At 47.8% G+C, this 12,865-nt stretch overlaps 1 protein-coding gene across 1 annotated transcript in view; it reads left to right on the forward strand.

Annotated features, from left to right (window-relative positions):
• SPACA6 (sperm acrosome associated 6) overlaps nt 1-12,865 on the forward strand; it is a 72,380-nt gene that overhangs the window by 53,935 nt on the left and 5,580 nt on the right. The window contains exons 2-5 of the mRNA XM_054998922.1: nt 9,166-9,243; nt 10,485-10,553; nt 11,884-11,907; nt 11,984-12,061. Coding sequence (XP_054854897.1) covers nt 9,166-9,243; nt 10,485-10,553; nt 11,884-11,907; nt 11,984-12,061 — 249 coding nt within the window. The remainder of the gene's footprint in view (nt 1-9,165; nt 9,244-10,484; nt 10,554-11,883; nt 11,908-11,983; nt 12,062-12,865) is intronic.

Here is a 12,865-nt window from a genome sequence, read left to right on the forward strand (position 1 = left end):
TAAAATCACTAGCAAAATCTGAAATTCCCCCCTAGTGTTACTAGCAAACCTTTTGACTTGGCCAACAAGGAGGAAAGCCCCTTTTTCAGCTATCTTCAGGGCTTTTTTTCAGCAGGAACACAGTAGAACGGAGTTCCGGCACCTCTTGAAAATGGTCACATGGCCGGTGGCCCCGCCCCCTGATCTCCAGGCAGAGGGGAGTTTAGATTGCCCTCCGTGCCATGCTGTCTGGAGATCAGGGGGCGGGGCCACCGGCCATGTGACCATTTTCGCCAAAGGCAATTTAAACTTTAAAAAACTCCCCCCTTGTTCCAGCTGACCCCAAATGACATCATTGTGCGGTCCTGAGTTCCACCGCCTCTTTTCCCAGAAAAAAAGCCCTGGCTATCCTTGACCTATGATCTGAATCCCAGGCAATGGAGAGCGGAAGCAAGCCCGAACTGCCTTCTGCAGCACGTCTTTCTTGCAGACTGACCCAGGTTTCTAACACTTTAGGCAAAGAAGCCCTGGGAATTGTTGTTTTGTGAATATGCCACAGAAGCCTCACTATGAAAGGGGGTTTTTTTAAAGAGTTTTCCTTCCCCATCTTCCCTGAAACCCCTATGGTTCTTTCTTTGGAAGGAAGACACAAGAGTTAAACTGACAAATATCAACACAGTACATATGTCTAGTATAGGACCTTTGCAAACTGGCCGTTACTGGGATTCACACTACGCTTAGAGGCTTACCTGAGCATGATTCAAGAGTGAGAAGACTGTTATCCCTGGCTCCTGCAAAGAGACAGATAAGGCAGGAGAGAAAGCCCCGATTTACAGGTGGCGCACACTGCTGGGTCTACTCAAGCTGCGGATGGATGTCATACATCGGTACAGGTCCCTAGAGGCAGGCACATCATTGTACCACCTGCGATGGGCAATTTGGTCCCCTCTTCATGCCCATTATCACTGGTGGGTGGTTACCGGCAAGTGTGAAAAGCACTCTCTGCTCCCGGCATGAGCCACACCTGATTTCTAGCCGCTGCCCCAATGCTGCCCCCTTAAGCCACCTCACAGTTGTGTGGCTGGATCATAACTCCTAAAAGGAGTTCTTCTAACCCTGTGTGACCCGCTGCTGGTCACAGATTTCACCACTGTGTGGAGCAATGCTGAGTTTTTTTCCACTATCCCTCCATTCTTTGGAGGTATAATAACACCAATTATAATTCCAGAGTGGGGAACAGGGTTACTCTGTTGCAGCTGGGATTGCCAACTTTGGGTTGGGAAATTCCTGAAGACTTGGAGGTGGAGTCTAGAGAGGGGGGAGTCGGGGGGGGGGCTCAGCAGGAATGGAATGCCATAGAGTCCCCTCTCGAAGCGGCCCCTTCCTCCAGGGGAACGGACCTCCGTCATCTGGAGATCAACTGTAATTCCAGGTGAACTCCAGCCCCCGCCTTGAGATTGGCAACTTTAGTTGCAGCAAGAATAAAACCACAGTCTTGCAGCATTCTGAAGACTGACAATAAGGGGCTAAAATGTTCGTTTTTAAAGCGGCACAAAACCCCTTCCAATTATAATGCATCCTCGGTTTGTTTTCACCTGTGTTAAAATATTGCTTTCCCCCCCTATTTTTTTAATGGTCATATATGAGAACTAGCCGGTTGCTGCCCTAACTTCATCCAGTACAAACCCCATGTTGTGGCGGCCCTGTTTGGAGGCCTCCAATGCGCCAGTGACGTTGCCTGCTTTGACCCCCCTCAACACACGAGGTTGCCTTATCCCAGCACTGGTTATATGTTACAGCGAATGCATGCCCATCCTGCATGTTTGTAAGAAAAGAACAACGCACGTTCACGTTGAAAATGGAACCAGGGACTGATGCTTGGATAAATGTGGGGTTTAAATCACATGTTCGGCTGTACATGCATTGAATGTAACACCAGAATTTCTGGATGCAAGGATAAAAAAAAAAACCTCACGTGTACACTGCTATTGTACATGCAAGCTTTATACCTTGTGAACTGGGCTTCTGAGTTAGAGCCAAACTACAAGTGACGTCTTACACAGGTTGGACACTAGTTGGCTTCCCTCAAGTTTTGATGGGAAACGTAGGCATCCTGGTTTTACAGCTTGGCTCTCCATTACAGCTGCAAGGCCAAGATGCCTACATTTCCCATCAAAACTTGAGGGAAGCTGACAAGTGTCCAGCATGTGTAAGACGTCACTTTTAGTTTGGCTCTCAGACTCGTCGTCTGTCCAGTTTAGTATGGTATAGAGTGGTATAGCTCTCCAGGATCTCTGATGGATGCTTTTCACTGGAGATGTCAGGAACAGAATTTGGGACCTTCGGCAAGTTAAACAGATGCTCCGCTACTGAACCACAGCCCCTTCCGGAATGACCCAGGAGGGGCCTAATCTCAGGATAAACCGAGTCTCTGAACACTCCTCTGCCGTGTCCATGAGCAGCCGCGGTTTGGCAATCCCAACAGACCTCTGGGAAGAAAATCCAATCTGCTTGAATAAATTCCCAAATTGGAAATGATGGTCCTCACCCAGACTGACATATAGACCTGCCTTTGCTTGAATTCATTCCACTTCCCAGTTCCGTCAGCCTGAATTGGCAATTTGGATGCTAATTCCCCACCCCGAGTGACAGTCCTGATTCCCGTTTGCTCATGGATTCCCCAGATGATTGGGTCAGCTGACCTGTTCACCTTGCAACAGGGTCATTCCCCAAACCAGCCCCTCTGCAGCAAGTACGTACAAAGCTGCCTTATACCCAGTCACAGCAGTGATCCATCCCAGAACTGCCTGCTCTGACGGCCACAGCTTTCCCAGAAATGGGGGCACAGAAAGGTCTTTTTCCAGTCCCTGCTATCCAGAATCTTTTAACTAGAGATGCCAGGGGTTGAACCTCTGGCAAAGTTCATGGACCATATCACAGATTTAGAAGAGTTAGCTGTGTTAGTCTGTAGTCGCAAAATACTAGAGTCCAGTAGCACCTTTAAGACTAACCAACTTTATTGTAGCATAAGCTTTCGAGAACCACAGCTCTCTTCGTCAGATGCATCTGACGAAGAGAGCTGTGAATCTCGAAAGCTTATGCTACAATAAAGTTAGTCTTAAAGGTGCTACTGGACTCTTTACTATAGCACAGTCATGTAATGGTGTAGGGGGGGCAGACATGGCACAGTCACATTTCTTGCAATGAATACTTTTTATTTTATTAATATAAGTTTAAAACCCCAATAAAAAGGGAAAAGAGAAAGAAATGAACAAGAAATAATGGAGAGAGAAAAAAGAACAATTTTTTTTAAAAAGAGCAAAGAAAAATAATATATATTTCCATTTACCTTGGTGTTCAAAGCATCACAGTTCTTCATCTCATTGTAAGTGTGGTGTAGTGGTTAAGAATGCAGGACTCTAACTTGGAGAACCGGGTTTGATTCCCCACTCCTCCTCTTGAAGCCAGCTGGGTGACCTTGGGTCAGTCACAGCTCTCTCAGAGCTCTCTTAGCTCCACCTACCTCACAGGGTGATTGTTGTGGGGATAATAATGACATGCTATGTAAACCACTCTGAGTGGGTGTTAAGTCATCCTGAAGGGCGGTATATAAATCGAATGTTGTTATTATGCTATTACAGTAGGTTATCCTGTGGGTCATGCCAGGCCTTCATAAGGAACAGCCTTAAACTCAGTTCATAACTCAGGAGAAGGATGTAAGTTGCGGATAGAAGTTTCAATAGAAAGTCCAAGCAAGGCTTCGACTAGCATATCAGGTTTCTTGTTTTTCACCTTCCCATTTCTCCTGTTCCCTATGGTTTCTATGCTGCTCCCAGTGCACTAGACCCAAGAGTTATGCTTCCTTATGAGATCGTTTATCCCTAAATATGAATGTAAATACACAATCCAGGGATGTGTAGCCATTAGGAGTTCCAGTGACCTGTGGGAACAGCTGTTCTCTTTCGCTTTACTTCATTATACCCTTACCTTTCTCCTCTATGGGGGCCAATCGCAGTTTACAACATCCCCTCCATTTTATCCTCATAACAACCCTGTGAGGTAGGTTCGGCTGAGTGTGTGTGACTGGCCTAAGGTCACGCAGCAAGCTTCCATGGCAGAGCAGGGATTCGAACCCGGGGCTCCAGATCCTACTCTAACACTTTAACCAATGGGGCAGAGTCTGATTGAAATCTCAGCTGAGGAAAGATGGGCCATTCTGGAATTGGGTTTCTGACAATGGGGTATATAACGCTCCTTGCCCCGACACCTGTGCCAAAAAGCAGCACTCCAGACCGTGTTGCTCATTGCACAGAGAGAGGTTTCTCCCCAAGCAACCAAGGCCAGCCCCAAAGTGCTGTGGATACCTGAGGCTGGTAGCATGAGAGGTGATAGACATGGCTTAGCTTTGCCTCCAGGGGCCAGGCAGCTGTAAGCCAAGTCTCTAGGGGAGTGTAGCTGGGTCAGTGGCAAAGCATTCACGCTGCACGCAGAAGGTGCCAGGTTCAACCCCCTGACATCACTGATTAAAAGGATCCGGTTGTCGATGATGCGAAATGCCTCTGCCTGAAACCCTGCTGCTGCTAGTCACAGTAGAAAACACAGGCCTTGATAGGCCAATGGACTAACAGGAAAAGGCTGCTTTATGCATTCATAGACATTCAAGATGAACCCCTGAGGTGCTAAGCTTGCTCCCAATGACTAGCTAAGTAAGACACTCACCTCTCACCTGCATCAACACCTTTCACAGGTCAACGTTGCCTTTTTATTGTCCGTCATGACGAAAAGGTTGCCCATCTTTGTTGTTAGAACAGTTCTCAGCTTTGAAATGGAAGTCCAGGAACATCTAAGATCCAGGCTGTAGGGGTCTAGCGCTGCTTTCATCTTCTGCACTGTGGGGCACCAACAGAACTGGTGAACCACTTTGGAGCTACCAGCCACGACTCCTTTAATATAGGAGGAAAGAAGCAAAACCTGTCCAAGAGGATTAAAATCCCATGGAGATGCCGAAATACTACAGAGAGAAGGGACTTGTCGTTCATTTCTCGCCCGAGGGAGCAGATTTGGCAGGTGTCTCTGTGCCTTGCAGGCTTTTCAGAGAGAGGCACCATCCAATGGCTGACCCCAAATATTGCAGCAGCGTGGGAATACCGTCTCGGCATGCAATTTGAACTGGATGGCTGTTAGGTACCTGAGCAAAACCCGGTCTTACACATATGTTTTTCCCTCCATGGTCTTAAAGAACATACTGGCAAGCTCTTTTTAAAAAATAATGTGTACCTTACTCTTACAAATGCAGGGGATACAAGAGTACAAAATAGAAGGGGTAGGAATTGACAATGGGAGTAGCCTAAAGCCCTGCTAGATCAGACCAGCGGTCAATCTATTCGGGCATCCTGTTTCACATAGTGGCCAACTACTTGCCCTGGATACCCAATCAACAGGGCATAGAGGCCCTGATGCTACCTCTAGCATTGATATTCAGAGGTTGACTGCCTCTGAATAGGGAGGTTCCCTTTACTCAACATGGCTAGTAGCCATTGGTGGATCTCCTCCCTGAATCCATCTAACCCCCTTTCAAAGTTCGTGGCCATCACAACGCCCACTGGGCAATTCCACAACTGAATTCCACATTGAGTAGAAAAGGATTTCCACCAGGAATCTGTGGCTCATCGTCATAACCGAAATACTTGGAAGAGAGATTTTCTGAGCTTCTGCAACTACAAAGGTCTATACATGGTGCTAAAAATTATCTTTTGGACAGGCCACCAAGGCTGTCTGATTATTCCCCTTAAGTGAATGAGGGGGCATTCTGGAAAATGCACTCAGAGCTCTGCCTAGATACATTCCATTCCAGAACCACGCATGTGCGCTCTCTTTAAATGTAACCTCTGCTTCCAATCTTAGTTTATTGTCTTTTTGGTTTACGAAAGAACTGGCAGCTAGAGCTCAGCATCTCTGGGCATGCACAGAGTTCCTAATGCTAAAGCAGCCCTCCAAAAAGGACCGATAGGAATATGGTTTGTGATAATGTTTCTAGTACCATTTCCTTTGTGAAGGACGTCGCTTACCCTTCTGGGTGAACTGTGGAATCATCTCCTTGCCTGTGGAGGAGACGGTAGCTCACAGAGGCTGTGCAGCCTGAGATGGTATGAGAGGCAGCGACTATACTACAGAAATAGATCAAGATGGGTAGCCATGTTAGTCTGTCTGTAGCAGAAGAGCAAGATCCAGTATCACCTATAAGACTAATAAAATTCTAGCTGTACCTGAAGAAGTGAGCAGTGACTCACAAAAGCTCATACCCTACCACAAATGTTGTTAGTCTTATAGGTGCTGCTGACCTCTTGCTCTTTTCTAACGCTACAGAAATGTCAATCCTGTGTGACACCTTTGTGCGCTGGTGTTCACAATGACACCGAACACGTGTGTAGACGTGAGAACCACACCATTGGCTTTCCCCCTCAGGCTTGGCATCCTACCAACTAGCCCAAAGGACCCAATCCTATCTGAGTGATAACATTCAAACTGAGTCGTCATCTTAGTCGAATATAAGAGTATGGCTTATCCAATTTCTGTTGTGGGTTCAAGCGGCATTCTGGTGACATCATGTGTGGGGAGCTATTTCTTCCTACCACACCAACAGTCTCGTCCCCAGGTCTGGAAGGCTGGCCTCTATCCCCGACCATGACCATAAACAGTGACTGGTTTTTGCAGCCATGTTGGAATACAAAAAAAAGGGGGGGAATTTTTAAAAACCCAGTTGAGGTGTATGGAAGTGGCCGTAGATTAAAAATCTGGGAGCAGAATTTGGAGGGCTGAAGGCGCGTGGTTTGGGGACAAGGGCTCCAGACTCAAGGTTGTACGGGCTCTGCAGTTCTCATCTGTTCCCGTATCGATCTAGTTGTCATGAGTAAGGGCACCTCCTGCCATCTCCCCCCCCCTCTCATTTAAAGGACATATTCTCAGCTTCAAGCTGAGCTGTCTAGTTTCCATGGTGACAGAGGTCTGAGGCCTACAGCTCCCTCTCCTTTTCCCATTACAGTCTTGCATACACACACACATTTTCCTCCCCTCCTTCCCTTCAGTTGCCTGTCACCATGCCAAGAAAACCCAGAACTGTACAGACAGGGGAACAGCCACAACAGGCAATTTCTTATCCCGCCAGCGCAAAGCTTCATTTTCTCTCAGCCTCTTTGTTCCCTTGCACGGTCCCGATCCTTTAACAAGGTGAGGTGCTTATGCAGGGAGCTGTCAATTGGGCTTAAGGTGCACATACTCTGGGGGCAGGACAGGTGTTGATCCTAAAATCCCTGGGCCTGCAGGGAGGACATAGAAGCCGAATTTAATACATGTCTATCTTGCCTTTGTACCCGGTTCGGGCAGCCAGCAATGAATTCTCTGTAAAAACCACATTAAAACAACAATTTCAAACCCATCTCCACCTGTGTGTGTGCATGTATGCGTTGTCGTGTCTGGCTTATAGCAACCTTATAAATGAAACAGACATAATGGAAAATAGATCCAGAGGAGTTAGCTGTGTTAGCTTGTAGGAGCAAAATAGTAAAAGAGTCTAGTAGCACTCTTTAAGACTAACCAACTTTACTGTAGCATAAGCTTTTGAGAACCACAGCTCTCTTCGTCAGATGCATCTACTTTTTGAGAACTGTGGTTCTCGAAAGCTTATGCTACAGTAAAGTTGGTTAGTCTTAAAGGTGCTACTGGACTCTTTACTATAATGGAAAATGTCACACACACCGCACAAAGCTCATAGACACAAAATGTTATTCCTTTGCCCCTGTAAAGACCAATGGGGAATCATCGATCTTAGTTTGGAGTAGGGTTGCCAGCATCCAGGTAGTGGCTGGAGATCCCCCGGAATTACAACTGGTCTCCAGGCCACAGAGATCAATTCACCTGGAGAAAATGGCTACTTTGGGGGGGTGGACTCTATGGAATTATGCCATGCCAAGGTCCTTTCCCTCCCCAAAACACATTCTCCAGGTTTCACACCCCCCCCCCCCCGATCTCCAGGAATTTCCCAACTTGGAGCTGGCAACCCTAGTTTGAAGAGAGAGGCCATGTCACAAATGGGGGGCCACCACAGAAGAGGCCTTGTGTTTTGTGGAAACCACAGAAGAGGCCCTCAGGAAGGAGGCGCCTCGCTGTACCTGAGCCAGAACATCACAATTGTCTTGAAGGAGATCCTTTATGACATCACCAAAGGGTTCTTTTCCTGAGTGTTCCATCTCAGGGGGCTTTCTGGCTCCTTCCTAGTCAAGCGGATGATGCCCTTTGGATATCCCATGCTTCTTTGGCTGGCCTTCTCCTCCCAGGCAGATGCCTGCTTATACTGCTTTTCGACTCATGACAAGCGCCTTCGGGTTTGCCAATATTTTCTGGGCCATGCTAATGAACAACACGAGGCCTGCTTGATAGCTCTCTCAGCTGCCTTTCAGCCATATGGCAAAACTGAGGTGGGTAAGTGCAGTCCAATTCAGCACTGAACCCAAAATGTCACGCCTGGGGGCAAGCAGAGTAGATGGCTGTGGCAAACGTTCTGGAAGGTGCCTGGCAGCAGGCGTGTGCGTCTAATTTGTAAAGTTCACGGCAAGTGGTTGCTAATGTTCCCCTGATCTTGGTAGGCCTGGTTGAATGAGGAGGGCAGGATCTGACCTGGAGTTTTAGAGTTTGGTGTCTTTTAGTGTCCTTAGGAGGTGGACTATGAGCAGAACCACAAGTGACAAAAGGCACAGGTTGGACACTTCTCAGCTTCCCTCAAGTTTTGATGAGAAATGTAGGCATCCTGGTCTCGCAGCTTCGCTCTCCGACTGCTGTCCAATGGACTTTTCAACTGTCACTTGTCCAACATTCTGCCAAGCTGCCTACATTTCCCATCAAAACTTGAGGGAAGCTGACAAGTGTCCAATCTGTGCCTTTTGTCACTTGTGGTTCTGCTCTAAGAGTGAGGAAAGCGAACTGCATTGATGCTTTGCTTTTTTGCTCACTAGCTCCTCAACACATGTCTAGGGCTATTCCTCCCCACCTTTTCTAGGCACCTCCCCCTGCCATATAAAGCCCCACCCCTTGTCTCCCAGCCCCTCCCCCAAGTCTCAAGGGACCAAACCACTTAAATGGAGTGTGTGGGAGTAGGAAACAGCTGTTCACAGCTGTCTCGTTTTTTTCCAGGTGCATTCGAAATGGAAAAGCTGAAGGATATTTTTGCCAGGATCCTCTTTTACCTGGAAGAGAGAGGCATGGCCAAGGGTGGGTACCAATTCTTCATAGAATTCTTGCCGAGGCAGATCTAGAACACACCTTGTTGTGATGGCCCCCGTGTGGCTAAAAGCAGTATTTTCTATCCTTTGTTTACTCGCATGCACGTTCTCATGGCTTTCAGTGGGACATACTCCCAGATAAGTGTGCAATGCTATAGTCTGCATCGGGTCTTATGTGTTCATGTTCCTGACAGGGTAAACTAAGAAAATCTGAACTAAACAGAGAAGGGGGTGAAGGAAGGGGGCAGCCAAGGAAAACTCCAGAATTTTAAAATACTAGCTTCCATCCTACCAGAAACGTTCCAGTCTCTTCCAGGCAGACTCCTTCACCTGGAGGAAGGTTTCCAGCCAGGCAGGGCTTGAGGTATTAGGATACAAGCTGTTGAATTCAGAAAAAACAACTCCCAGATGTGGTTTGTAATGCCTTAGACAGTGTGTTGTCTGCATAGGGCCTACTGCTTCATTTGGTGTACATCTTCGCGGTCCGACCAAACCGTTTTTTAATATTCGGTAATCCGCCTTGAGTCTCAGCAAGGAAGACAGGCAATAAATGAAGTAAATAAAACAGAAGTGGGGAACTATTCGTTCATCAGAATTGGGATGGGGGGAGCAGCAGGAGCAGACGAAGAAAAAGAAGGGCGTTGGGATGGGAGACATGTGTGAATGGGCTAAAAGGCTGGCCCAGTTCTCAGCTCCAGGATGCACCCAGGAGGTAGGGTTACCAGGTCCTTATACCCTCCCAGCAAGAGGGGGAGGAGAGATCTGGCACTTACCTTGCAACTTCCAGGGGTGTTCTTGTGCGCGCGCAAAGCACTGGTGTGCTCCCAACACTACTGCGATGACATCACTTCTGGGAAGTAGCATCATTCCGCCAGCCATGGGCGTGCTCCTGCGCTTTCATGGTGCCAGTTCAGCCCATTGGGGGGCAAAATTGGTCCCAGCGAAGGTCGAGTGCATGCTCATGGCCAGTGCGATGACATCACTTAAGGAAGTGATGTCACGCCCTACCAGAAGCTCGCCCGGTGCTCTCTTTCCCAGGTTGCCTGCCGGTGGTGGGTGATCGCTGGGAGTGTTGCCATCTCCCGCTGATCACCATCGATCGATGGGCAATGGGGCAAACCCCGGAAGATTACCCACCACTGCCAGGAGGTCCAAAATCTCCTATCTGGATGCAGGCTTTCATACCAAAAACACCAGACCCAGCACACTTGCCTTTGTCTTTCCCCACAGTGCCGTATCATGAAGCCATTCCAGAGGCGGCTGAAAAGATTCAAAAAGAAGTGGCGCAACTACAAGCAGGTAATGCCAGGACACTGAGGAGGTTGGCTTTTGCCAAGGTTCCATTTCAAAGCCTTTCTCCCTCTGGTGTCTGTCACATGGATGGTTTCCAGTAGGAAAACCCACCAGCTGAGGTCATCTGGGGATTCAGGGCGAGGCGTCACTCATCATCGTGTTGGTGATACGTGGCTCTCAATCTCTTTGTTCGTTGGAATCAGATGGTGCGGTGGATGAACGCAACAGATGTCTGGAGGTGGCTGAGGGTCCTAATAAATTGAAACTCAGCTCAGATGGGATGGGGGTAATCTTAAGCAGGGAGGGGGTTTTCTAGCATAGGGTTGCATGCAGGGCTTTTTTTCTGGGGAACTCAGTGGGTTGCCCTCGGAGAAACTGATCACATGGCTGGTGGCCCCGCCCCCTGATCTCCAGACAGAGGGGAGTTTAGATTGTCCTCCGTGCCGCTCAGCGGCACGGAGGGCGATCTAAACTCCCCTCTGTCTGGAGATCAGGGGGCGGGGCCACCAGCCATGTGACCAGTTTCAAGAGGTTCCAGAACTCCGTTCCACCACGTTCCAGCTGAAAAAAAGCCCTGGTTGCATGCCACCAGAAGGGTCGGCTCATATCTTCTTGGCAAGATGGCCAAACTCCAGGTGGGGCTGGAGTTTCCCCAGAGTTACAACTCATCTCCAGAGCATCTAGACCCATTCCTCTGGAGAAAATGACAGTTTTTGATGTCAGATGCTATAAAATCAGAGCCCTTATTTATTTTATTTATGTCTTTTATAATCCGCCTTTTTCACTGAGACTCAAGGCGGATTACACAGTGCGAGATCAGTACAGTCGATATCAAGGACATTTCCATAAACAATGCCCTAGGGTAAATAAACAGAAGTTTACAAAGATATAGCATTAGCAAGAATCCAATACAGAGTTGAAGAAATGCTGAAACAGAGCATAAGCAATTCTAGGACTGACATTGGGCAACATAGAACTACCCTGCAGGGTCGTACTTGAAGCACAGGTAGGGCACAGGAGCACATCCTTTCTGAGCTGCCATCCCCCAAATTCCGCCTTCTGCAAGCTCTTTCAAGTACAATTACATGGCAGTTATGCATCCATCGGTCCACCCCATCGATCACTGCATTGCCAAGAATGACACACCAAATGGCTTGAATGTACCAGTTCCTTCTAAGTGGCTAGAGGAATACACTGTATTTCTGAATGGCCACTGAAACAGCCCTGTCCATCCATCAAGATCCCCCCTTTCACCAAGTTTTAAGATAGCCAACAAACTCCGATAATAAAAACACAAACTGTTTCTAAAACACCACTTTTCCTCTCTCCTCCACAGCTCCGGCCTGCATCCCGCCGTGCGGTGAGTCCAAAAGTCGATTGCTTTCCTCTCTCCTGTTCTGTTAGCTTCTCCTAGCAGCCTTTATTATCCCTCACAGGGTTCCAGAAAGAGGCCCGTACCTACAAATGCAAATCCTGCCGTATTGTAGAATGCCCGCTGCCCATCGACTGCCCAGGTATGCCCCCCCCCAACTTTCCACCTAGATTTGCTATTCCAGTGGATTTGTTGGTTTATTTTCTTGAGAAAATCACGTCCTGCCTTTTCTAGGAACCTCTTTTTTTATTCTCTATTAAAACAAATGGACCAAAGGAGGTGAAATGTTAGAGGTCTGTGAGCAAGACTTCTCACCGTTCCCAGAGTGGCATCTGGAAATCAAAATTCAGTCCAAGAATGCAAATGGAGGAGCACAGTTCTTAGGATGGGCTGGGCCCAGGCATAACAAAAGGGTGTGTTACTTCTAAGTAGGGTTACCAACCTCCAGGTGGGGCCTGGAGATCCCCCAGCATTACAAATGATCTCCAAGCTACAGAGATCTGTTCCCCTGGAGAAAATGGTAAAGAGTCCAGTAGCACCTTTAAGACTAACCAACTTTACTATAGCATAAGCTTGCGAGAACCACAGCTCTCTTCATCAGATACAACTTTATGCTACAGTACAGTTGGTTAGTCTTAAAAGTGCTACTGGACTCTTTACTATTTTGCTCCTACAAACTAACACGGCTAACTCCTCTGGATCTATGACCCTGGAGAAAATGGCTGCTTTGGAGGGTGGACTCTATGGCATTATAACCGGCTGATGTCCCTCGTCACCTCAAAACAAATCTGCCCCCAAATCTACAGGAATTTTCCAACCCAAAGTTGGCCACTGCATAGTGGCGGGGGGGAGGGGGAGGTGCCAGTCTCCTGTCTCACTTTGTGCTAAAGACTTCAACAACAGCAGTTGGGCTGTTGCGTAGTAGATCCAGATACAAGCCTGAAAA

Source organism: Eublepharis macularius, chromosome 15 (genome assembly GCF_028583425.1).
Source record: "Eublepharis macularius isolate TG4126 chromosome 15, MPM_Emac_v1.0, whole genome shotgun sequence".
NCBI classification, from domain to species: Eukaryota; Metazoa; Chordata; class Lepidosauria; order Squamata; family Eublepharidae; genus Eublepharis; species Eublepharis macularius.